Here is a 24,681-nt window from a genome sequence, read left to right as displayed (position 1 = left end):
TATTTATTTATTTTATTTATGGCTGCGTTGGGTCTTCGTTGCTGTGTGCAGGCTTTCTCTAGTTGTGACAAGCGGGGGCTACTCTTCGTTGTGGTGCGTGGGCTTCTCATTGTGGTGGCTTCTCTTGTTGTGGAGCATGGGCTCTAGGTGTGTGGGCTTCAGTAGTTGTGCTCGCGGGCTCTAGAGTGGAGGCTCAGTAGTTGTGGTACACGGGCTTAGTTGCTCTGCAGCATGTGGGATCTTCCTGCATCAGGGCTCAAACCTGTGTCCCCTGCATTGGCAGGTGGATTCCTAACCACTGCGCCACCAGGGAAGCCCCCTCTAACATTTCTTGATCATGCACTATTTGCTATTGTCACCTCTTTTCCTTTGTCTCTAGAGTACTTCCGATAGCTCCTCTTCTCCAAATCTCCTTAGTCCTGATCCTGGCTCTATTCTGTGTTGACCTCCCCCTTTCAGGATTCTATATCTAGAGTTTGCTGTCATTGCTACCAAATATAACATTTAAAAGAGTGTTCTATAAACCCAGTTAACAATACTGCCGTGAGAGCCATTTTCAATTGTCATTTTATTGACACAAAGAACCTGGGCTTCTTTGCAAAAGTGGTTGATATGGAAAAGGGTAAACTGCTGAGTGAGGATGGAAAAGGAAGTAATTCAAACTATGTCCACATTATTCAGGACCAAAAAAGCCAGGCAGCGTTCAGAAAAGGAAATTGAGAAATGGAAGCATTTCCCTAAATATTCAGAAAGTCCAGAAGTGGGGATTAAACTTCACTGTTTGAAACTTCAGGGATTTCTTTTGGCTAAATTCCAGGATTCTTTGGAGAGAATCCCTTTCTGTTGTGTTTTTGTCTCAGCGGGGCTCATAAGGGCACATGGTGGCCTGGCTGGAAAACACTAAGTGACATCTCCCCCACTGTCAGCCCCCTCCCTGACTTGCCACTCACCTAGTCCAGGGCTCTTGATCACATGCAGACTACAGACACCAAATAAATTAGGCAGATGGAACTCATACATCAAAGCCACCTACCTGGACTCCTTTTTGGCCATTGGTACATTTTCTCTCTTTTTTAATCGACCTCATCAATCTGACCCTGACAAGGTGCTACCTCTCTATACCAGCAGTCAGAGGTGAGATGGTAATTTGTCCTCAAGCTTTCATCTGCTTCTCCACTTGAGTGACCGTCAGTGCCACGTGGCACCCATTCATTACAGGGGCTCAGGTGTGGCTGTGGGGAGGTGTGTACCAAGTCCTGCCAAACTGGTGACTCCTTCCAAAAGAACAGGATGGTTCTCCAAGCACCGTGCGCAGCAGATGATCACACGCCACAGTGCCTGATGAAATACCGGCATGCCGAGAGCTGTAGAGAACACGACACGTTGTTCTGTGTTCTTCGGAGTATCTGATTCATACTAGCTGTTCACATACTGGCTAATGATTACCTGGACTCAAATAATGTTTCAAGAGGCTTATCCAGATCAAGAACTGAAGAAAAAACCAGAGTTGTCCGGGCTGGTGATGTCGCTCTCTGAAGTGGGGGGAAAATGCCTCCAGACCTGGGTTGCATTCCCACATTCGGGGTCATTTGACTCAATCTTCGTCCCCTGGTGACATTCCAGATGTGAATCTGGAATGTCGGCTTTGGTCACGTGGGCAAAGTTTGGATCTCTCATCACTTGTGGAGAGCTGCCTCATGGCTTCTAGGAGCCGCAACGTGGCTGGGTCTTGGGTCCTTCCTGAGTCTGCCTTTTTCTGCCTGCGCCTTTTTAGAGGAGGCTGTCTCCTTTTCTCCTCTCATCCAGATGCTGTTTACAGCTGGCTTAATGTCCCCCTGTCCTCTCTGGGCTTTCCCAGCCCCTTGCACGGGGAGGGGACATCCAGGTTCTACCTAGGTTCCCCTCATGTGTTTTGTTTCCATAAAAATGGGCAGTCATTTTCTACAGAGGCCTTTCTCTCTAATCCATTTAGAGACCTTGAGGACGGGAGATACCTTATCGTACTCTGGCAGTTCATTTTGGTTATTTACAAAACACCATTGAGGGCTTCCCCGGTGGCGCAGTGGTTGAGAGTCCGCCTGCCGATGCGGGGGACGCGGGTTCGTGCCCCAGTCCGGGAAGATCCCACATGCCGCGGAGCGGCTGGGCCCGTGAGCCATGGCCGCTGAGCCTGCGCGTCCGGAGCCTGTGCTCCGCAACGGGAGAGGCCACAACAGTGAAAGGCCCGCATAACGCAAAAAAAAAAAAACCACTATTGAACCCCTTTATGGGCTCATAACAAAATAGCCTATTGCAAGAGCAGAATGGTTTCTTGCACTTTTGAACGCCCATCATTCCACCAATGCTACAGATGATTTATGTTTGCAGGAGCCTTATGGTAAGCCTCCAGGCTTTTCACTGGGGTTCAACCCTTGGGAGAGTAACGTTCTGTACCGCACGAGGGTCATGACCTGCAGATGTGAGCAGCCACCAGATATTGTTGGAGATGGTAAATCACAACAGTCACAACAGCTGCCATATACACGGGGCACTTATTACACGTCAGCCTTCACATTCACTGTGTTGCTAATGCTTTATTTTCATTGTGTGTTTGATTCTCATAGCAGCTCTATTATTACTCTGATCCCCATTTTATAGATGAGGAAACAGAAGCTTGGAGAAGCTAAGCAAATCCTACTCCCCACAAAATAATCACATAGAATTTGAGCCCAAGTCCCTCCGACCCCACAGCCCAGACTCTATATGTCTTGTTGCTGTGTCATCAGAGCATATCGTTAGACTCCCCTGCCTTGGCTTTGGGGACGTGCATTTTCTTGGCTTCCTTCCTGGTCTCCTTTGTGGCTCTTCCTCCCCCCATGGAGGTTTAAATGCTCCAGTGTCTTCGAGCCTGCCTTGACCCAAACGTACTGGTTTTTCTAGCCACAATCTCACCTAGTCCTGTGAATTTAAATATCAACATGCATTTAACACCTATCTGCTGACATTCTACAATCGAAATCTTCCCTTCCAGACTGCTGCCCTTACTCTCAGATTCATACATCCAATTGAGATTTCTAAATGGCATCTCAAACTTAACATGCCCCAAACAGAATTTTTTACTTTGTTCTCAAGAATATTCCACACCCCACTTCATGATACCGCCATTCAAACACTCAAACCAGAAATGTAGGCCTGGTTCTTGATTTTTCCTTTCCCTCATCTGGACTCCCAGTAATTCCATGAGTTCAACCTCGACCCACCTCTCTTCCTCCACTGCTGTGTCTTTAGTCTGAGCTACTAACATCCCTTGTCTGAACTATTGAAATAGCCTCCTGACTGGTTTCCTGCTTTCATACTTGCCACCCCCAGCCCCAGTTCATTTTTCACTTAGTCGTCTGTGACGTTTAATATATGAATCAACTCGTGCCCCTCCCCTCCTTAAAACCCTGCAAAGGTTTTCTTATGACCGAAGTCCAGACTTCATAGGATGCCCTTCTAGGCCATGTGTGAACTGGCTGTTGACCAACTTTGCAGCTGAATCTCATACTGCTCACTGCCTCATTCACTACTCTGTAGCTACAGTGGTGTCTTTCCAGTTCCCCAGTGATACAGAGCTCTTTCATGCCTCAGGACCTTTGCACTGGCAGTTCCCTCTCCCGGGAATGCTCTCTCCCTGGCCCACAGGTGCTCACTACATGTTAACTGAACAAACAAGAATAGTAGGTTGCCTCTCCTACAAGAATAAGATGAATAATAAATAACAGGAAAAAAATCATGTCATCACTAACTTATTTAGCTATTTGTATTTATGACATTTAAATGACGTGGGCTTAATATGATTAGGCTGTGGGTTTCCTGAAGCATGTTTCTGTGTTTACGTGGATGGAGTAGGGAAGAGTGGGAGGAAACAGATTTAGCATGTGGTAATGATGACTCATTAATACCGAGAGGTAGATGTTGATATCCCTGGTTTTCAGAACTTGCTCAGAGTAACTGGCTAAGGATGAGCAGGTAAGAAGTAGTAGGTCTGGAATTTATAGGTCGTCTGACTCCTGTGCACGTGTATCCCCCAGATCCTGGTGCCTCTGAGTAGATACAACTCAGAGATGAGGTTCAAGGGTAAGAAAAAGGAGAGACACCAGGAAACAATAGATTTTGTTCACCTGGGCAGCATCATAGGCTGCTGTGAATCAGAGAGCGTACATACCTATCTTAGTTATGTCCAGCTCTGCCTTGGTTGTCAAACATGGCCTGAACGAGCTGAACTAGCCCTCAACTTAGAAAGCCGGTATCCAGACACACAGATAAGGCGGGGAATACAGTTAGGTATGGCAATAATGAGCCACCATCTGCTAAAACATCACACTCTGAGTGGGACTTAACATGGTTTTGGGTTTCTTTGAACGTGTTTTTTTTTTTTTTTCCACCATATGTGCTTAAAGGCTCCGAAAAGGAAACAGCTTAATCCAGGAATGTGAAAAAGAATGGTGACATTCCGTGGTGTGTCAGTGAAATGAGAAACTTATCAGGCACCATCTATTTCAGGGCTTTGTGGTATTTTCTGGTTCCAGGCTTCCAGTTAGTGACAAAATGGCAAGATGAATTACCACATGTGTGGGGTAGAGAGGAGGACCATGGTAGGTGCTACTTCTAAAATTTACTTTTGGCTTTGCCCCGGACTAAATTGACACATATACAGAAGATGCCTTGCTTCCTCCAAGGCCTCCCTGAGGTAGCGTCTATCTACTTGGCTCAACCAACTTCTTCCCACTGGAAACTGATCTCCCTGCACTAGGTTTCCCTGTTGAATTTTGTCTGCACCTCTGTGACAGCACTCAGTCCAGGCATCCCTCTTTATAGCCTCTTGCATTTCTATCTTTCTCCTCCACTAACCTAAAGCTCCCTGAGGGCACAGGCCATGGGTTTTGTTTCATCTTTGCATAACGCAGTGGGACCCAGCACAATAACTTACCCTGTAGGTGCTCAATAAATGTTATTGAATTAAAATAAAATTGTTAGTGGGGAACAGTTTAGAATGATCATGTTAAAATAAGATATCTCAATTATTTGCAGAATTGACATATTGTAGATCAATAACATAATGGACTCTATCCTTACATTAAATGCTGGAAAAATGTCTGATAGTACCCTCCTCTTTTTGAGAGCCAGTGTGTGGTTTTGTTTTGGTTTTTTAATTAATTAATTAATGAAATTTATTGATGGCTGCATTGGGTCTTCGTTGCTGTGAGCGGACTTTCTCTAGTTGCAGCGAGCGGGGGCTACTCTCTCATTGTGGTGTGCGGGCTTCTCATTGCGGTGGCTTCTCTTGTTGCAGAGCACGAGCTCTAGGCGCATGGGCTTCAGTAGTTGTAGCACGCAGGCTCAGTAGTTGTGGTTCGCGGGCCCTAGAGCACAGGCTCAGTAGTTGTGGCGCACGGGCTTAGTTGTTCTGCGGCATGTGGGATCTTCCTGGACCAGGGCTTGAACCTATGTCCCCTGCACTGGCAGGTGGATTCTTAACCACTGAGGCACCAGGGAAGTCCAATGTGTGATTTTGGTTAAACTTCATAGTGTAAATTCTACGGAATTTAAATGTTTGAGATGAGGAAAGATATTGCTTTTGGTCTTAGCACTGGGGCAAAAGGGTGAAAGCCTTTTAGAATATTCATGGCTAGCATGGTTAGCTTAGCATAGGTATGTCAATAAATCATTGCCATAGCTCTGTGATAATTGGAGATCTCTCTCTCTCTCTCTCTCTCTCTCCCCCTGTGTGTGTGTGTACCTTTTTGTAAGAAAATATTTATTTAAGAACTTTCTGTGTAGAGAAATACGATGAATGTCATAAAGCACCTAGATATTATGATAAGTGTGTTTGGAGAAGGCAAAAGTGTTTTGTTTTCTCAATATTTACACATGGCCAACACATAAATTGGGATGTTTAAATGCTACGGGAATACTGACAGTAACAAAGAAGGACTCTAGTGTAATATAGAGGATAATTCTCTCTAACCTAGAAAGGAGAGTTGGGTGCTGAAGGATGACGTCATCAAAACAACACTGGAGGAAGATGCATTTGGCATCAGTGTCCAGGATAACTTCGGGATGATCTGCACGCGAACCCAGCTGTCCTGGAATCACTGGGGCCAAGGAGGGAGCTGGAATAATAATCCAGATGTGAGGTGATAGAGGCATAGTGATAGCAAGTGGTAGAAATGAAGAGGAAAGATTGGCTATAAAGACATTTAAAAGGAAGAATCCCTACCACTTTGTGAATGCGATAGAAAATTCTGAAATATTGGGTCTGAGTGTCTTGACTGACTTGTCAACACCAGAAAGAGAGAGAAGTGAGGAGGGGCAGTTGGACCACAGGGAAATATGAGTTGACCTTTAGACATACTGAGTTCTACAACACAGTGAAACGCCCAGGTGGAAATTCTCTAGCTCTATCCCTGTCGTTTTAGGACACTGTTATTCTCCAGGGAGATATTGGTGATATCAGATCTGGAGATGGCAAAGGGAAATTTAAGACAAGTGAAGAACAAGCTAAGTTTGAAAACGTTGAGGGCACGGCACCACCCTCAGCACTGCTGAGACATGCCTCGGTGTTCTGGTTGGGTATGTGATCTCCCATCATCTTGACTACCTGCCAGGCTAAATGCCCTCATACATCGACTGTGCTCTGGCTTAGACTCCTGCTTCTCCTCGCCTGCAAGTATTTAGCTTGTGGTCAGGGATTAGAAGGTGTCAACCTTATGACTTAAAAACACAGAAGAGCATTCTTCTCTTACAGTGGGCTCAAATATGGAAGCCTCCAAATCTGTCGGGTAGATACGTAAGTCAGACATATTGAGTGGAATGCCAGTGTCTCTGATCCAGTCCTCTTGGTAAAGTTTAACTCATCCTTTGAGAGTTAACTCAAAAGTTACTGTCTCTAAGTAGCCTTCCTGACTTCCCCAGGTGGTTGGTCTTTTCATTGTCCACGTTGCCACACACTTTGTTCTGCTTTGTGCTGGAGTGCACAGAAAAATCTATGTGTCTGTCTCTCACCACCAGACTGGGAGCATCCAGAAGATGGGAACCATTGATTCCTCTTTGTATTTCCCACTCCCTTAACAGAGTGGGGCTCGTGGGTGATAGTTAATTGTTGGAAATATCCAAAAGAGAAGATGTAAGAACGTGGATGGAACGATACGCAGTTGCTGTAGCAAAACCTGTACACACATCATATGTCACATCCCCGCTGACGCTGTTAATGCTACACCAGCGGAGGCAGTGCTCTCATTACCTGCTGCTGGCCCGTATTTGTAACGTGTGACATTCTTTATGGAATACTGTCAAGGGTAATCCATCACGTAGTAACCTTTGGATTATATGCTGAGACTGGTCTTCAACATAGACATAAATGCACTTCAAGGATCGTGCTAGTTTCTGAGAAGGGTATGATCAAGGGTTCTGGCTAGGAAAATGAAGCAGAACATTACTTTCTTTTAAGTTAAACATAAGTGCCTGAGAAAGAGGTTTCCTTCTGTCAGCCCCAGTCGGGTCATGGTTATTGTGTGAAGATAATCAGATGACTCTGAAATGTGGCAGAATATTTTTTTCTTAGAGTACCTCAGGGTTTGAAAAGGGGGTGAAGAGTTGCTAAAGGTTTGACCACCCTTGGAACTTGCAAGGTTTGTAATATCTTTATCTTTATCTGATATCTTTATCTCAAGAGATGTTTTAAAAAATAAAAGGGCACATGACAACTTGAGCGAATTTCAGATATCGGCCGTGGGCTCACAGTTAAAGATATTCTCTCTGTATCCATAAAGATTTAGGAATTTACACATAGTATAGAGAGAGTATAAATAAAAGAGAGCTTCTAAGTCTCATCATTTTTGTGTAAATCCAGATAAGACTCCTTTGATGAGCTTAGCGGTTCCTGTTAAGGAAAAGCTTATAGGTGAGAGGAACACTAAAATTATAATTCTTTGTCTTCCTTAATTAGACTGAAGCTCACCATAGATCTTGCTGAAGCTGTGATAAAATTCAGGTAATAATTCACATTGTCAGGTCAGCAGAAATGGGCACGGGGCATCCAGTATGACTGAAGGATTTGCTTAAGTGATCTCTCTGTGAACGGAGGTGCTCAGGAGAGGCACACAGTCTTCATGGGAAATAAACCCTCTGAAGATGCTGAGTACAAACAGCAACGAAAATAAATCCCAGCAAGTTTCTTATATCACCCTTACAGATGTCATTTCAGAGGAAATATATAAATCACATTCATACCAATTGACGTGGGGCACTAATTAGTAAGTCCCATTAAATCGTGGAGTAATGACATTCAGCATCTAATGAATGCCTCATCATCTTTTGATCATTAATATTTCACAGCATAAGAACACAAGAATTGGCATCCCTGGGCTCACGCAGCATGGTTTTCTGTCTGTGATGCGGCCCCAGGGGCACTAAGTGGCACGAGGGTATTGCTCCTTTGTCGTGAGGCTGCACAACACAATTAACTCAGGACCCTGAGTCCTAACGTTTCCTCGTTTTAGAAAATGTGAATCTGCCTGCCATTCTCCGAATTAACATCTGCGACTGCCCAGTGCCCTGGAAAACAGACGCAAGCTGAGATGTTGACTTTGCTTCGCTGCTGACCCTCACAGTCCATGCAAGAAACTTGCACAGGAGATAAAAAACAAATCGTTCCTCTGATTTATTACTAAGGGCTTTCTTTATTCAAAGGCAGTTATCACCTCACAGAGCAGGTGCCATTGCAAGGGCTTATTGATCCTGTGCGCTTCTAGAAATGCCAGGAGGCCGTCACTCCGGCGGGAGATGGAGGTGGTCAACGAAAAAGAAGTCCATCTCCGAGAAGGCTGGAGTAGGAGAAAATCTCTGGCCCTAGAGACCTATGGCTCCAGTGACGCTCGGTGCCTTTCTTTCAGAAGAGGGGCTGGAGCGGAGAGAGCGCTGAGAGGCTGCCGTGGGCAAGTGAGAGAGAAAGGGAGGATGACAGGGAGACAGAGCTGCCGAGGGGTCTCCGAGGCTGCATCCTTCAGGAGGACGGAGAAAGGGTCTTCGTCTCCAGATCGAGATTCCTAAGAGTTAAATATCACCACGCAGCCCGACCCGGATGGGATTTGTTTCTGGGTAGAAAACGCGACACTGATCAACATCAACTTGGACAAGTGACAAGACTAGGTCTGATGTTGGTGGATGTCTTTTCAGGTCGTTGGAGGGGAGAGGACGGCAGGCAGTGTGCTCGGGGGTAGCTGGAGAGAAACATCGCGTCCAGGGCAGCGATAGAAAGCGACAAGGAGGAGGCCAACAGAGGGACGAAAAGAGAGGGAGGAAGAGTTGAAGAAAAGTAGGGGGAAAGTAGGGACAGGGTGAAGAGGAGAGAGGAAGGGACGAGGGAGAAGTGAGGGCGGCGAGGAGGGATCCACAAGGGAAGGGGGATCGCGGGAGAGCAGGGAGGACGGGTTGGTCGCGAGGTGCAGAGCGGGCGCAGGGGTGCGCGGGGGTGGCGGCGCCGGGAGGGAGGCGAGGGGGCTGCGGGAGAGGCGGGGGGCGAGGGAGCGCTCGAGGCTCGGGGAGGCGCGGAGCGGCGGACCGGGGAGGGGGCGGGCGCGCGGTCGAAAGGGAGCCGAGGAGGGAGCGCGCCGGGCCGGGAGCCGAGGGCGGGCGGGAGGTGGGGGGCAGGTGGGGGAGCGCGGAGCGAGCGGAGGCCAAGTGCATTGTGTCTGGCGGCGGCGCGCGAGCCCACCGGCGGCCGCGGCGGGGCGGGCAGCCATGGAGCCGCGGGCGCTCGTCACGGCGCTCAGCCTCGGCCTCAGCCTCTGCTCCCTGGGGCTGCTGGTCACGGCCATCTTCACCGACCACTGGTACGAGACCGACCCCCGGCGCCACAAGGAGAGCTGCGAGCGCAGCCGCGCGGGCGCCGACCCCCCGGACCAGAAGAACCGCCTGATGCCGCTGTCTCACCTGCCGCTGCGGGACTCGCCCCCCCTCGGGCGCCGGCTGCTCCCGGGCGGCCCCGGGCGCGCCGACCCCGAGTCCTGGCGCTCGCTGCTGGGGCTCGGCGGGCTGGACGCCGAGTGCGGCCGGCCGCTCTTCGCCACCTATTCGGGCCTCTGGAGGAAGTGCTACTTCCTGGGCATCGACCGGGACATCGACACCCTCATCCTGAAAGGTGAGCGGCGGGCGCGCCCTGCGCCCCGGGCGCCCGCGCGTGGAGCGCAGCCCGCGGCTCCCCAGGGGCGCGCCTGTCCCCGCGGCCGCCTCCCTGCCGCGTCCCCGGCACATTCTTTCGTCTCCCCCGCCGCCTCCTTTCTTTACCCCTCCCCTCTCTCTTTCTTTCCCCGTCCCTCCCTTGTTCTCTCCCGCTCCTCTTTCTTTCCCCGGCTCTCTTCTTTCCTCTCCATCCTCCTTTTCTTTTTCCCCTCTTCCCTCAAGTCTGGGCTTCAGCCCCCCGCCTCTATCTCCTTTGCTTCCTTGGCCTCCTTTCCCCCCTCTTCTCCTCGCCTCTCGTCCTTCGCTGTCTTTGTACACGTGCCTGACTTGGAACGCACGGGTCTGTTTTCTGGACGCTGCTCCCCGGGAAGGTAAACATCAAAAAGACCCGACCTTTCCCAGTTGGGCTCCTTCCCTTAAGTTGTACTTTCCTTTTAGAAATACCTTTGAAGGAAAAGTGGTGCAAACCTCAGAAGAGGAGGAAAAGGGCTTTTTCTTGTATTGTGCTGATGTTGGTAGCAGACGGGACTGATGTGGTATGCCAGCCTGGCAGGCTAATGGGGAGCTCAGGAGGCGGGAGGAACCTTCCTCTAAACCCCCGAAGTGCAGGGTTCCTTTGGGTTAGACCTCAGATAACATTAATGCATTGGTGGAGGCAGCTGAATGCCGATAGGACATCTACTTTTTTCCAACCTTCCTGATGACTGGGCACACCATCCTTAGGCTAATCACACGAGGGCGAGGAGAGTGGAAAACCTGTCCAAGCCTTTTAAAGTAGAGCTTTCCGTATTTGCACATGGAGTCTCTACAGAATCACTCTCTCTTAAATTTGTGATACCTCGTAAGGCTGTTTTTGTTGTTGTTTTGTTATTTGACACTGAGTTGTAGAGCATCAATTTGCTCTTCTGAGGTCTAGGTGACACCTGGCTCCCATGTGCGTAATCGGATCGTTTGAATTTTTTTGGTAAATGTCATTCATGTAAGAATATTCAGTGTGACAGTCCTACTGCTGAGGCTTCCTTCTAACTTTCCGAGCTTGACCCTTATTACAAATTCTTTTTCTCTGAGATGGAAAGAATAAAACAACCCACCTTCTTCCCTGGGACTCATTATTGCGAAAAAAGAAGACGTCTAAAATCAGTACATTTAAAGATTTAGTAGCCATTCAGGAAAGCAAAGAAGCAGATTTGTGTTGAATTCCGGTTTGAAATGGAATTGCATGGAAAGGAGGGGGTTAATAACATGTTGGCCTCAGAGTGTTGTTCGTTGGCATATTCCTCATTTCTCAAACATGTCAACTTATTCCTTCCCATGGCTAGCTCAGCTGGGGACTGCCATCTGAAATCTGTCTGTGTGTGGAAGGACTCCAGCGCTCTTGGGGGGAAGCAGATACACTAACCTTCCTTTGGGAAGGGCGCTGTAGTCTTTCCTCTCCTAACTCACATCCAAATCTGATTTCTTCTCATGAAGATGCTGCATAATTAATTTGGATAGTAGCGTAGTACATGAACAAACTGTAAAAGCTGAATTTGGAGGTTCGGTTATGGAATGCTCGCTTAGGCAAGGCAATTTTGAAAGCTAAGCAGTGTAGTCTGTCTTTGGAAATGACAGAGCTGCATTTCCTTACGCTCTTCCTCTGCCGAGAGTATTTGATTGCATGTAAACTGGATATAGAATAATGCCTGAAAGAGCAGGGTAGAGTTCATTCAATCCAATGGCAGGCAGGAGAGGGTGTCCCAGAGGACACTTGCCCATTCCCCACCTCCCCACCTGGGCTGGCTAGCTGAGGTGCTGAGCTCCAGGGAAGTTCAGAATCGAATAATCCTAGAGGCTGAAGGGACTTTAGCGGTCATTCAATCCAACCTCCCCCGCATTGTTGACTCCCTTCTTCTACATCTTTCTGACAAACAGTTGTCCAGCCTAGCACTTTCCTAAGACAGAACTTGTGTGCTAATTAAAAGAATTATAGTTTTCTAGTCATAAATGCAAGTTTGTATTAAAACGATCTCAGGGCTTCCCTGGTGGCGCAGTGGTTGAGAGTCCGTCTGCCGATGCAGGGGACACGGGTTCGTGCCCCGATCTGGGAGGATCCCACGTGCTGCGGAGAGGCTGGGCCCGTGAGCCATGGCCGCTGAGCCTGTGCATCCGGAGCCTGTGCTCCACAACGGGAGAGACCACAGCAGTGAGGCCCGCGTACCGCAAAAAAACCAAAAAAACAAAAAAAAAACGATCTCAGATTTGTAATACTGATGGTGTTTAGCTAATCCTTTTTGTAGGATACTAAAGAGTTCTAGGTTGTCATCAGAAGACCTGGGCTCCATTGCTGGCTCTACTGCTAAATCGCAGGGCTTCCTCCAACAAGTGTCCTGGCCTCCTTGGCCTTCAGTTTTCTAGTTCATAGTAGGAAGGCTCACTGTTCTTTAGGGGATTTTCTAGTTCTAAAATCTGTCATTGTTGTACTAATAGCAATGTAAATTTAGCTTCCTGGGAAGCCTGACATTATTGACATGAGGAGTTTGGAGGAAATGACAGACGTTCAGTACGTTACGTCCTTGATCATAATTTGTTGTTTGGGAGATGGCCAGAAGGGCCTCAAGTACTTTCAGTATTGCTACTCATCTACCTTGGGCTACCTACATAACTCTTCTAGATCTCAGTTTCATCATCTGTGAGATGAATGGGTGAAATGAACAGCTTTAAAATTCTGTGATTCTAAGAATAATTTCAACAGATGATTTTGACACCCATGTTAGGTAAACATTATTACCTTTGTTTTGGTATCTGTGATATGAATTTGGCATTTGTGGTGTATTTTGACATCTGTGGCTGTGGTATGAATGTCTTAAATGAGCCCTGTATAACTAGAAATCAACATGACATCTAATTAAAAACTTTGGACAACTAGGGTCCCACATTTCATTCTTACTTTCTTTTCTGAACTACCTTATGAGTCCTAAGATTTAGAAATGTTAACGATAGGAAATGAAGAAAAGTAGACTCAGATGGGAGAGTGGGGAGGGGTGGAAAGGGCCACAAGAAGTGCCTGACATACTTAATGAGCTTTTGAGGGAAAAAGAGGTCAGCCTTTCTTCGTGTGGACTTAGAGCACAAAGCCAGGAGGTGGGGGCTTCCCTGGTGGCGCAGTGATTGAGAGTCCGCCTGCTGATGCAGGGGACACGGGTTCGTGCCCCGGTCCGGGAAGATCCCACATGCCGCGGAGCGGCTGTGCCCGTGAGCCATGGCCGCTGAGCCTGCGCGTCCAGAGCCTGTGCTCCGCAACGGGAGAGGCCACAACAGTGAGGGGCCCGTGTACCGCAAAAACAAAAACAAAAACAAAGCCAGGAGGTGGGTGAAAGTTACAGAGGGGAAAATGTAGAGTTGATAATATGGAAGACCTCTCACAATTGGAATTGTTTGCATTTCCTGGAGGCTGGGAAAATATTTCTGAGAGATGTAGAGGAAAAAGAAACAGACAATGTGGAGAATAAGAGATTGGCTTAGAAGTGCAACATATAGGCTCTGTAGTGTTCATCTACTTAAGAGAAATCACATGAGCCAGAAGAGCAGCGGTCTCTTTGGGACAAGTATTTGGGAAAATCATCAAACTCTGATTGTCACCCTTTCATTATGATTCTGTTTACTTCTAGCCCAGAGTGACCCTAGAAGGTCTCCCCTAGATTGGACCTCCAACCAGGACCTTCAGTAAGAATGGAGGTAAAGTTATAGATAAATCCGTTAAGGACCAAGACTAGAACTCAATGCTACTCTCCCAGGCTGACGAAAGACCAGCCATCAGCACAGTTTGCATACTGTTGTTTTTCCTCTTACTGTATTGACTAATCCACATTTCACTATCTTCCCCACTGGGATAACATGGGAACTTACACATGCTGTAGAGATATTAAGTTCACACTATATTATCATAGTTTACTATCCAATAAAACAAATGCCCATCGAAAGGCTGTTATGTGCAAGGTCATATTAGGGAGATTTCGGCTACACATGTGGGGATTCTTTTGTGTTTGAGCTGGTCAATTGACTAACTTATTCTTCCATACATAGACCCTTCTTGCAGTTAACTTTTGTTGCTAAGGAAGCTTTGCTTGTCACTGTAAAGACAGTCTCTGATAAGTATGCAAATGAAGTCATCCTCCACCCAGCAACAGGGGGGCTAGAATAGTTGAAGGAGCCTTGTGGTAGGAACTTGAGAGAATGGGTTTAAAGAGTAGGTTCTTGGGCTTCCCTGGTGGCGCAGTGGTTGAGAGTCCGCCTGCCGATGCAGGGGACACGGGTTCGTGCCCCGGTCAGGGAAGATCCCACATGGCCGCTGAGCCTGCGCATCTGGAGCCTGTGCTCCGCAATGGGAGAGGCCACAACAGTGAGAGGCCCGCGTAAGGCAAAAAAAAAGAGTAGGTTCTTTATTCCTTCATTCATCCAGTTTATTCCCTCAATAAATATATATTGAAAGCCAGGTATTGTTTTAGGTATAGAAGATACAGGATTGAACAAAATGGATAAAAACGCCTGCCCTAATAGAGTTTATATCAAGTGGTGGAGTTATTTTCTAGTGGATTATATAGTCATTACTCTTAGTAGGCTGTGGGAAGAACGCTGTGCAAGCTGCTAGAGCTGGTAAGTACGTGACAGAAAATACAGTGCAGAGTGATGGAGAGCTGTACCCTTTGGGGGACGCCCGGCCATTCTGTTCCAAGTGCAATTCTTAGGTTTTAAACTACTGGTTGAACAGTAAAATAGGAGGACAGATGGAAGGAGACTCAGTTGGAAACATTCTATAATGCTTCTTTTAGTTACTGAAAACACTGAGTTTAATAAATAAACATTGAAGAGTCTTATGAATACATTATGTGGAACTTTGGAGAAATTAATTTTGAATAGGAGTTAGTCATTGAAATGATATCAAAAGTGCCAACTGTTCTTACTAGCCTTAACTTTAATTGAAAAAAATTTTTTAATTAAAAAATTTCATTAAAAACAATTAACACTATTTTTCAAATAGATGTACTTTGTTTATGTAAACCAAACCCTAATATTATATATTGCCTGCAATAAATGAAAGGAAAATGAATGTTGTAGTGTTTTGTTTTTATGAAATTAAAAGTGATAGAATTTCAGCAATGTGAAGATTCTAATTCTGTAGGCATACTGTTAACCTGGATAAATCATTTGGGATTGAATTCTTGAAACTTGAAATACAGCATGTCCTTGTGGTTTCAGAAGCATTTTTCCTTTAATGAGATAAACAGAGATATCAAAGACAGTAGGACATAAATACTTTGTCATTTCGCTCTCTGCAAGTAAAAGAAAGGAGGAGGATTGGTAGGAATTCATTGGGTCTCTTCTTCACTCTGCTAATGATATATCTGTTTCCCCTGTTGGCTTATTTTCCATGAAATTAATAGTCTGTACAGGACCCACTACGTTCTACCTGACACAGAAATAGATTGATGATTTTCTCCAGCTCATTTGTAGACCAAAGTATCATTTGTGTTAGAATAATTATCTCCCAAGAGCAGATGTATCTGGGAAATCTGAGAGGCAAGCACTGTTTCTCTTCCCTGACCCATTTGTTCACATACTGTTCTCAGACCTTCTCTTGGACCAGAAGATGCTGCTGGCAAAGGGATTCCTCAGTTTTGGGGGTGCTGGGGGTATCATTAAGACTTCCTTTTTCTTTCTTTACTTCTCAAGTCAGTGGTCTCCAAACTTGTCTTCAGCCTCACTCTATGTAATTTATATTTATTCATTTTAAAATCAGGTGCATGGACTGTCCTGACATATACATCATGAAACACAGACAAAAGCAAACCTTGAAGGGATGGGGTAATAAATAGAAAAAGAAGTTCAACTATTTTCACCCACACTTTCCAAAGGACTGCTTGTGTACCCCCTGGCATGTATACACTCCTCTTGGAAGACTGCTGTTCTCACTGCACATCAGCAAAGCTGAGTTTCTCATCTGGGCAGAAGAAGAAGGACTGTTTGTTTACTATCATGGCTGACCTCTGTGGTGGGTCTCCTAGGCCACCGTTGTATCACACGTATTCATCTTGCACAGGGGACAGAAGAAGATGCATTTTATTTCTGTATCATTTCTGACCTTAGGCACAGCGTTACCCAAGTGTGATACCCTATGTTTCAACACATCCTGTTGCTAACACTCCTGAAGGTTATCTTGCATAGAGATTAGATTCTTACTCGCCTCTCTGCTATCAAAAAAAAAAAGATACTTGCTTCCATTCTTTCCATCTGCACAGGGAAGTCACCTTTTAAAAGTGATTCATAAACACAAAAGTGGTTGGTGCTTTAAGTGGTTTGTGATCAAAATTGCCAGAGTCAGTGCCATTTGTATCCACCATGTCTCATGGATAACATTTAGCAATGGCCTTGAGGGGAAAAACGGAAGAGTTTTTGGCTATGCCATAGAAAGTTCACATCCAGTTATACCCGAGTGGCTGTGATTTTTTCCTTAGCTCCTGATTTTTCTTTTTCAAAGCTCAAAATGAGCCGTTAAACCCCATCAGGCAGACTGCTCATAATTGCAAGTGTTCTTGATTACCACAGAAGATATGCTTTTGTTTGGGGAGCATCTGGAAGTTACGTTCCACTGAGGGAGTAACCGAGTCTCCCAGTGTCAATGCTAAATGGGAGACCATGGGGAGTCGCCACATTGAAGGAATTTAGGCAGGTCCTAGGGTTTTCCCAACAGTTACCAAGGGTGAACGCTCCTTTCCTCTTTGAGCCCACCTGCAGTGTGGTATACCCCAGGTTACTGACCTTTGACCTCTGCCAAGCAAACTGTGACCTCGGGTTGACTGTGTCCTTATTCCTGAGTCCATCTTTCTTGTGTCTGTCCACCTTGTCTTTCAGAGAGATTCCACTGGCCTTCTTTGACACTCAATTGTGTGACCATCTGAGGCTCATTTTCCTGTATTATTTGCTGGTTAAAAGAATAAAAATAGGGCTTCCCTGGTGGCGCAGTAGTTGAGAGTCCGCCTGCCGATGCAGGGGACACGGGTTCGTGCCCTGGTCTGGGAAGATCCCACGTGCCGCGGAGCGGCTGGTCCCGTGAGCCATGGCCGCTGAGCCTGCGCGTCCGGAGCCTGTGCTCCGCAATGGGAGAGGCCACAACAGTGAGAGGCCCGCGTACCGCAAAATAAATAAATAAATAAATTAAAAAACCCATAAGAAAAACCCACTACACCATTGCTATTGTCTAAAGCTTTGCACAACTGGTTGTAAAGATTTTTATCAAAATAAAGGCGTTTTTCAGTAGAAAATGGACTTTATCTTCAAAACCTGGTAAAATTTATGATGGTTTATTTTTTCACTTTTTTACAGTGTTTCCCTGTGGTTAAAAGTGATTGCAGTGATTAATCTGTTTTATTGCAAGTTTTAACTAAAAGGATGTAGCTGAACTTCTTGGAGCCTGAGAGAGCCCACATCGGCCCTCTTGAAGCTGACAGCCTTTGTTTGCTGCAGAGTACGGGGAAACTACAGGCTGCACTCCATCTTTCTTGTAACTCAGCCAGATAAGCTGATTGCAGACCAAATAATAATGTCATGGGGACACCCATCAGGGAATGCATTAGCAAGTGAAAAAAGGGGAACAATACAAACCATATTTCAGTTTCCGTTATCTTGACTGACTGAGGACACACTGAATTATTTTCTGTAATTTGCTGGATGTCCCCCAGTGTTCAGACTTTTAAGTATTTTGTTCATGGGAAAAAATCAATCAACTCATTTCTCCTTCAAGGACCAGAAGGTTGTAATATGTTCCCTTTTGGTTTCTCCGGGTTATTTGATACCACATAGGTAGACGGGGAAGTGATTCCAGAAGTATGTGGGAAATTCTGGATGTATAGATAATTCCAGAAGGCTTCATTGTCCCTTTACGACAGGTACCTCAAATGTAAATCAACACTGATGCCTCCATCTGCCATGCCAGTAAGCACTGACTTGTATCCTTAGCGTCTATAGCAGGCAAGATTGGGAGAGTGGGGCGTGAGGGTAGGGGTGGGAGGCTGTATGTGACTTGGATCTCTCTTGTCTACATTTTAAGGAATTTTTGTTTGGTGCGGGGGATGTAAACATTTGCTTCACTCAGAAATCAGTCAACAAATGTTACTAATGAGTGTTGAAACGAATTTCTTTTGCAAAGAAGAGGCTGCTCAGTGAAAAACACGGGTGCGGTATCCTCCTTGCCCCGTGAGGTTGTGCTTTCTCTAAGGACCCCCAGAGTAGTGAGGAAGAGGGTCTGAGCAGGCGGATGGGGCTGTTGGTTAATTTGAGTTCGAATGCCATTTCTTATGTTCTCACAATTTTGAAAACTGCTTACAGTCGTGTTTACAGTTGTCATGGAATTTTTCAGCATGGGCATCCTGTTAAATGGTACTCAAGGAGGTTATCCTGAAAAGCAACTGAATCGATCACTTGTCATGGGTTTGAAAAATTACGGAACTCATCATCAGAGAGACAGTTTGACCTAGCGGAAGATAAACTGTAAGGGGGGAAGAAACTAAAAATACAATGGTCAATGATAATAATTGAGTGTGGGCCGATTGAAGCTCAGTATGTTTGTTTTATGCCCCTGATACTTAATCACTTATTCCAGGTGATTTAATCCTTAGCATCTAACATATTTTAGGGAGAGTTTGTTTGGTGTTCAGACAATGGAGGTGTTGGTTGAAAGAAGCTAAAACGAACAAATACTAGACAAATAAAGAGGCTGAACTAGAGTGGCAGGAGAAGCGACAGTGACTGCTGACAGGAACGTTTCTGAAAAATACTGTCTTTCTGTTCAGGTGTTTGAAACAAACAAAACAAAAAGGGCACAAGGAAACTGTTTACTATTCAGCAGTAAAAGATAAAATCCAGCCAGAAGATGTTAGCTGAAGAAGCCTCAAAGTCACGTATTTCTTTCCTTTTTTCCTCAGTGTTACCTTTTCTTTCTGAAAGAAACTCAGATTGGTTGGAGGAAAATGGGTAAGCACATGTAGAATCAAAGATTCACCGAGTTGAAAGGAACTTTGAGCCGTGATCCTCACCTAATTTTTCTTCCTGTGATGCCGTGATAGAGGATTTTCATGTGCCCTACAGACTTCTGTCAATTACATGCAATTCCTAGCATACCAGCTCTGACTCCCTCCTTTTCTCTCTGAGCGCGTGTTTTCAGAATGCCTGTGACGGAGGGCATGTTGTTATCAGCATAATCTCGATCAGTTTTAATTTATAAAACGGAGTCTAGCTTTTGGACAGGGGAGGCCCTTTGATCTTGTATAGAGGAGGCTTAGAGACAGCCATCTGATTGGCTGTGGGAGTGGGGGCTTTATCCAGGTTGTGTGTTTTTCAGGGGTGAGGCTGGTACAGGGAGCTGGTGGACACTGTGAGCATGCGTACTTCAGTCTCCCAAAGTCGTCCCCAGGCACCACCACTGATTTGGATATTGGGAGCTGTATTAATAACTCATTACCTGTTAGCCTTATGAACAGGTCCCAACATACCTGATTTAAGAAAGTTAAAAAAAAAATGACAGGAGAAATCATAAAAGGTCACAGTTTTGTTTGCCCTCCAAGTGTGACAGAGTTCTTGAAATAAATCTGTCTGAGAGCCCCTGAAAGGCGTTAAACAGAGTAGCTGACTATTCAGTAAACCACACATACAAGAGGATTCTGCGGTCATATTCGATTATGCCATGGGAGAAATTGATGCTTCTTACTAATATGCCCCAGATTTTCATTTCGGAAATTTGTGGCATAGGTATTTTCAAGAGCATGTTTTTATTTCCTAAATTATCACACAGTTCTTGTTCTAGCACTCTTCCAGTTCTATTTGCAGGTTAAAATGGCAGACCTAATTTTTTTCCCCCCTGGCTAAGTATTCTCCCGTATATCTAGCTTTCCGGAGTTGCTTTTATTCCTGAAAAGGTCAGGTATGAAACATAATAATTTGGGTTGTCAGTCTAATTTTTTAAAATGCAATGAATAAAGTGCTTGATAAACATTCATCCACTCACATATGTGGGTTTATCAGTTAAGGATCTTTTAGTGCCGAATAGTAGAAAACCCAAATAAAAATGGCTTAACCTACAAGGAAAGTGTATCATCTCCCATAACAAGAACTCTGGAGGAGGCCTGTACCTAGGCTGGTTAATTAAAGATTGAATTCTGTTGGGCTTTAGTTGTCGCAACAGGGGCGATTTTGCCTTCAGGCTTGTCTCTTGCTGGTCGTCAGCAGGAGTGTCAGTCACTTCATCACATAGCAATAGTTCAAAGGCTAATAAAGCAGGAGAGAGAGGCCATGCCCCTTTTTCCTAAACCATTCTTAAAATAAGCGTAGGGCTTCCCTGGTTGAGAGTCTGCCTGCCGATGCAGGGGACATGGGTTCGTGCCCCGATCCGGGAAGATCCCATGCCGCAGAGCGGCTGGGCCTGTGAGCCATGGCCGCTGCGCCTGCACGTCCGGAGCCTGTGCTCCGCAACGGGAGAGGCCACAACAGTGAGAGGCCTTCGTACCGCAAAAAAAAAAAAAAAAAAGAGTGTAATGTCCCAGAAGTCTCCCAGAAGATTTCCCACAGGCCTCATTGGTTAGAATTATGTCACATGACCATTCCTAAACCAATCCTTGGCGAGTAGAATGGGATTGTGGTGATTCCCTTAGACCAATCAAGCTTCCCCTGACAATGGCTAAGGGTTCAGTCTCCCCAGGAAGCACTTGCCTGCCTGACACCTGAATAAAGTCTGGCTACTGTTAGCTCAGGAGACATGGCTGTTGTGTCCACAGCCATAGTGCCTGCCACAGCAGGAAAGTCCAAATGGCAGTTCCGTCCTACCTGTGATCATTCCATAGGGAGAACAGGACTGAGAGGAGAACCCCGATTTCTTGCTAGCTCTTCCAGATTTACCATATTCTCTCTCCACATCCTGCCCTCATGGGAATAGGGGAGGAAAAACCTCTTTTTCCACTATATTCCTAAATTCTCATGTTGGGTCCTATACATTGACTGATAAAAGACAGATTAACAAGAGAAAAACAGAAGTTATTAACGTGCATATGGAGCCCTCAGAGATGGGTAACTCAAAGTGGTGGTTAGAACTTGGGTTTATATAGCATCTTAACGAAAGAACAATACATTTTTTTAAAAATTATCTTTTATTTATTTATTTTTAAGAACAATACATTTTTAGGGAAGTGATAAGACAAAGGAAAAGGACTTTGAGTTTCTAGGGCTGACAAATTGTGGGAAGGCAAATATAAGGAGAAACTAATGGTAGATCAGGGCTAGTATTAGCAAGGATCGTTACGTAGATTCCTCTGGTACCAGCTCTGGCTGATAAAGGTCTAGACTTATCTCTGGTAATTTACTTCTTTCCTTCCTGGTACAGAGAAGAAAGAGGGGGCACCTTTATAAATTTATGTCCTGCTTTTAGGAGAAGGGCAGAAAGCTTTTCTTGTATCTGCTTCTTCTCGATTGCTTCAGCTCAAAATAATTCTTATGTCAAAGTGGCATATTTGGGGGCGGCATATTTTGCTCTTCTTCATGGGCATATCGGAGCACCCTGAAAGCCCTGTGCTTTGCTTGCCAAAGAGCTGTTTGGGACTCTTTAATCTCTGGTAACCCAGGGACTGCATTGTTGTTTTTAAGGAGGCTTATTCATAATTGCACTTTAAAAAATGGGATGTAGGGCTTCCCTGGTGGCGCAGTGGTTGAGAGTCCGCCTGCCGATGCAGGGGACGCGGGTTTGTGTCCCGGTCCGGGAAGATCCCACATGCCGCGGAGCGGCTGGGCCCGTGAGCCATGGCCGCTGAGCCTGCGCGTCCACAACAGGAGACGCCACGACAGTGAGAGGCCCGCGTACCGGAAAAAAAAAAAAAAAGGATGTAAAACGTTCAAAACTGTGCATTTTAGGGGATTTTGATGTACTCCAAGATCTGATAGTGCGGTTGTTATTAATTTAATACACACAGTATTGATGAGGTCAGTGTTGTTACACACCTGGAAGGCCACCTGAGGAAGTGGTTATTTAGCAACATATGATTCTGTGTTTGGAGGAGTGGGATGGAGGGAGAGTGTGTTCTGATGGCGCTCAGGCATCTCGGCAGGAATGTTCAAGTCAGACCACTCCAGGGCACTTCACCTTTCCTGATGGAATTGCTATGCTCTTCTTGGACCTCTCATTTGAAACTGAGAGGCCTATTTATTAAAGCTGGATACCTCTTTAGAGCAGGAATTACAAAGCAAGAAAACAATCTGAACTATTGCAGATGGGCTGAGCTAGCAGGGTGTTAGCATAGAAGCCTCAAAAGATGGTGTAGAGCCACAAGGTATGTGGGAGGACATATATTTGGACCACCAGATTGCATGCCAATTTGTAGGTTCAAAAAGAAAAAAAGCAAGTGAGGAGGAAGGAAAGGGAGGAAAGCAGGAAGGAGCAAATGAACAACTATTGGGTGGCTCTTTGGGGAACCAGCTCTCTGGGATCTTGTTTCTTTAAATATCTATCAGGTTTCTCTTTCTAAAATAAAATCGTATCATGTCTTTCCTTTGATTAAAAATCACGGTCTGATGGATTCCCCAATAAGTTAAAAATAGACTGACTCAATGATCCAGCAGTTCCACTCCTAGGAATATACCCTAGAATGGAATATACCCTAGAATGGAAAATAGGGACTCAAACAAAAACTTATACATGAATGTTCATAGCAGCACTGTTCATCATAGCTAAAAGGTAGATACAACCCAAATGTCCATGAGTGGATGAATGGATAAACAAAATGTGCTATGTCTATATAATGGAACATTACTCAGCTATGAAAAGGAACGATGTACTGGTACATGCCACAACACGGATGAACCGTGAAAACACTATGCTTGGTGAAACAAGCCAGACACAAAAGGCAAAGTATTGTAAGATTCCATTTATATGAAATATCCAGAATAAGCCAGTCCATAGAGACAGAAAACAAGGAGGGAGGAATGTGGAGTGACCGCTTCACGGGTATAGGGTTTTCTTTTGGGTTGATACCTATGTTCTGGAGATAGATAGTGGGGATGGTTGTACAACGTACTAAAGGACAAGGAATCACACACTTTAAAAAATGTGATCAAAACAAAACCAAAACCAAACCCAAAATCTCTCATGGTTTTGCACTGTCCACATCTACAAGTCTAAACTTCTTCGAAGGTCATAAAAAAGCCTTTGCCATGTGGCTCCAATTCCCTTTCTGGTTGTGTAGCCAGACACTTCTCCATGAAATCTAGGGTCAGGCTCCACCAGACCATTTGCTTTTCCCTCAATACATGTTCCCTTCACTCTGTGTCATTGTGGAACTTGTTTCCTCTGCCTGAAATGCCACCTTCTCTTGTCCATCCGGTCGCTCTTCCTTGAAAGCTTCCTAGTGCCGTTGTTACTTCCTCTCTAGACTTCCTTGACTCTCCCCTTAGCCTCTCATTACCTGCAGAATTAATTGCTTTATTAGTTGGGACCCCAGTGTGCTTTGTACTATTATAGTGCTTTCTACATTGTATTGTGGTTTATTTCCTTGTCCACTTTACCCCCTACCTTGAGGTTGGGGATGGATGCCACCCAGCTCAGTATCTGGCATGTGGCGATCTTCCCATAGAATAGCTGTTGAAAAAAATTCCACTGGATTGATTCAAATCACCGTCATATCTGGTCCATTCTTTTTCACCCACTCCAGAGTTTCTCGTTCAATTCAAGGACAAGGAGAAGAGAGACTTATTCTAATCTTTCAGAGACTAGGACACTAATAATTAACTCAAAGGAGATGAAGTAATTGGCATTAAAAAAAAAGCAGTAGTAGTAGTATATGTAAAAAAAGAAGCGTTTATGGTGGCTTTTATATTGAACGTATTCCAGAAATCAGCGTAAAACTAACAGGGTGCTTTTTATGGAGGATTTGCCTCACAAAATGTTCTTAATCCTTAACAAAAGGATTACATTATTACTGCGATTTTCTTGTCTTTCTGCTTATACCCCACTGGAAGTCCCTACCTTCAAGGAACTCTTCCTTTGTTCTCTCACAGGACCTAGCTGGGTGGTTTTCAGATACTAGGAACTCAATAGATGGGTATTGTTTTCCTAGGTTCATTCCAAGTATTTTCTTGTACAGTTTTGACTTATTAAATATTCTGTTTTTCAGTAAAACTGTTGCAAGTCCAGTTACATACTTCCTTTCACCAGCAAGCACAATAGCTAGAATGAATCTGAAACACTCTTGGTGGCTGCCCTTCATCAGGCTCTTTACTGAGCTGTTCTGATGCTGTGTCAGACGTCTTAAGAGGGAGACTCCTGTATGCTGAAAGAAAGCCTGGAGGAGCAACTGGGGTTCAAGTGGGCTTTTCGGACTCTTCAAGCTGAGATAGCTCTCCAAGAGACTGGTGGCTTTTCTGGTGTGCTGAAATGATCTCCCTCTCAGCAAGTTTATTTTGAAGGTT

At 45.3% G+C, this 24,681-nt stretch overlaps 1 protein-coding gene across 6 annotated transcripts in view; it reads left to right on the top strand.

Moving 5' to 3' along the window:
- TMEM178A (transmembrane protein 178A) overlaps positions 1-24,681 on the top strand; it is a 247,738-nt gene that overhangs the window by 188,257 nt on the left and 34,800 nt on the right. The window contains exon 1 of one of the 6 annotated variants that reach the window (XM_060169886.1): positions 9,753-10,162. The exons of 4 other annotated variants lie outside the window; for them this stretch is intronic. In XM_060169886.1, coding sequence (XP_060025869.1) covers positions 9,763-10,162 — 400 coding nt within the window. In that variant the 5' untranslated portion in view covers positions 9,753-9,762. Of the gene's footprint in view, positions 1-9,752; positions 10,163-24,681 lie in introns of those variants that run through there. One more of the 6 variants, XM_060169889.1, reaches the window with a different exon arrangement.

Source organism: Lagenorhynchus albirostris, chromosome 13 (genome assembly GCF_949774975.1).
Source record: "Lagenorhynchus albirostris chromosome 13, mLagAlb1.1, whole genome shotgun sequence".
In the NCBI taxonomy this organism is placed as follows: domain Eukaryota; kingdom Metazoa; phylum Chordata; class Mammalia; order Artiodactyla; family Delphinidae; genus Lagenorhynchus; species Lagenorhynchus albirostris.
This window is presented reverse-complemented; position numbering and strand designations above follow the sequence as displayed.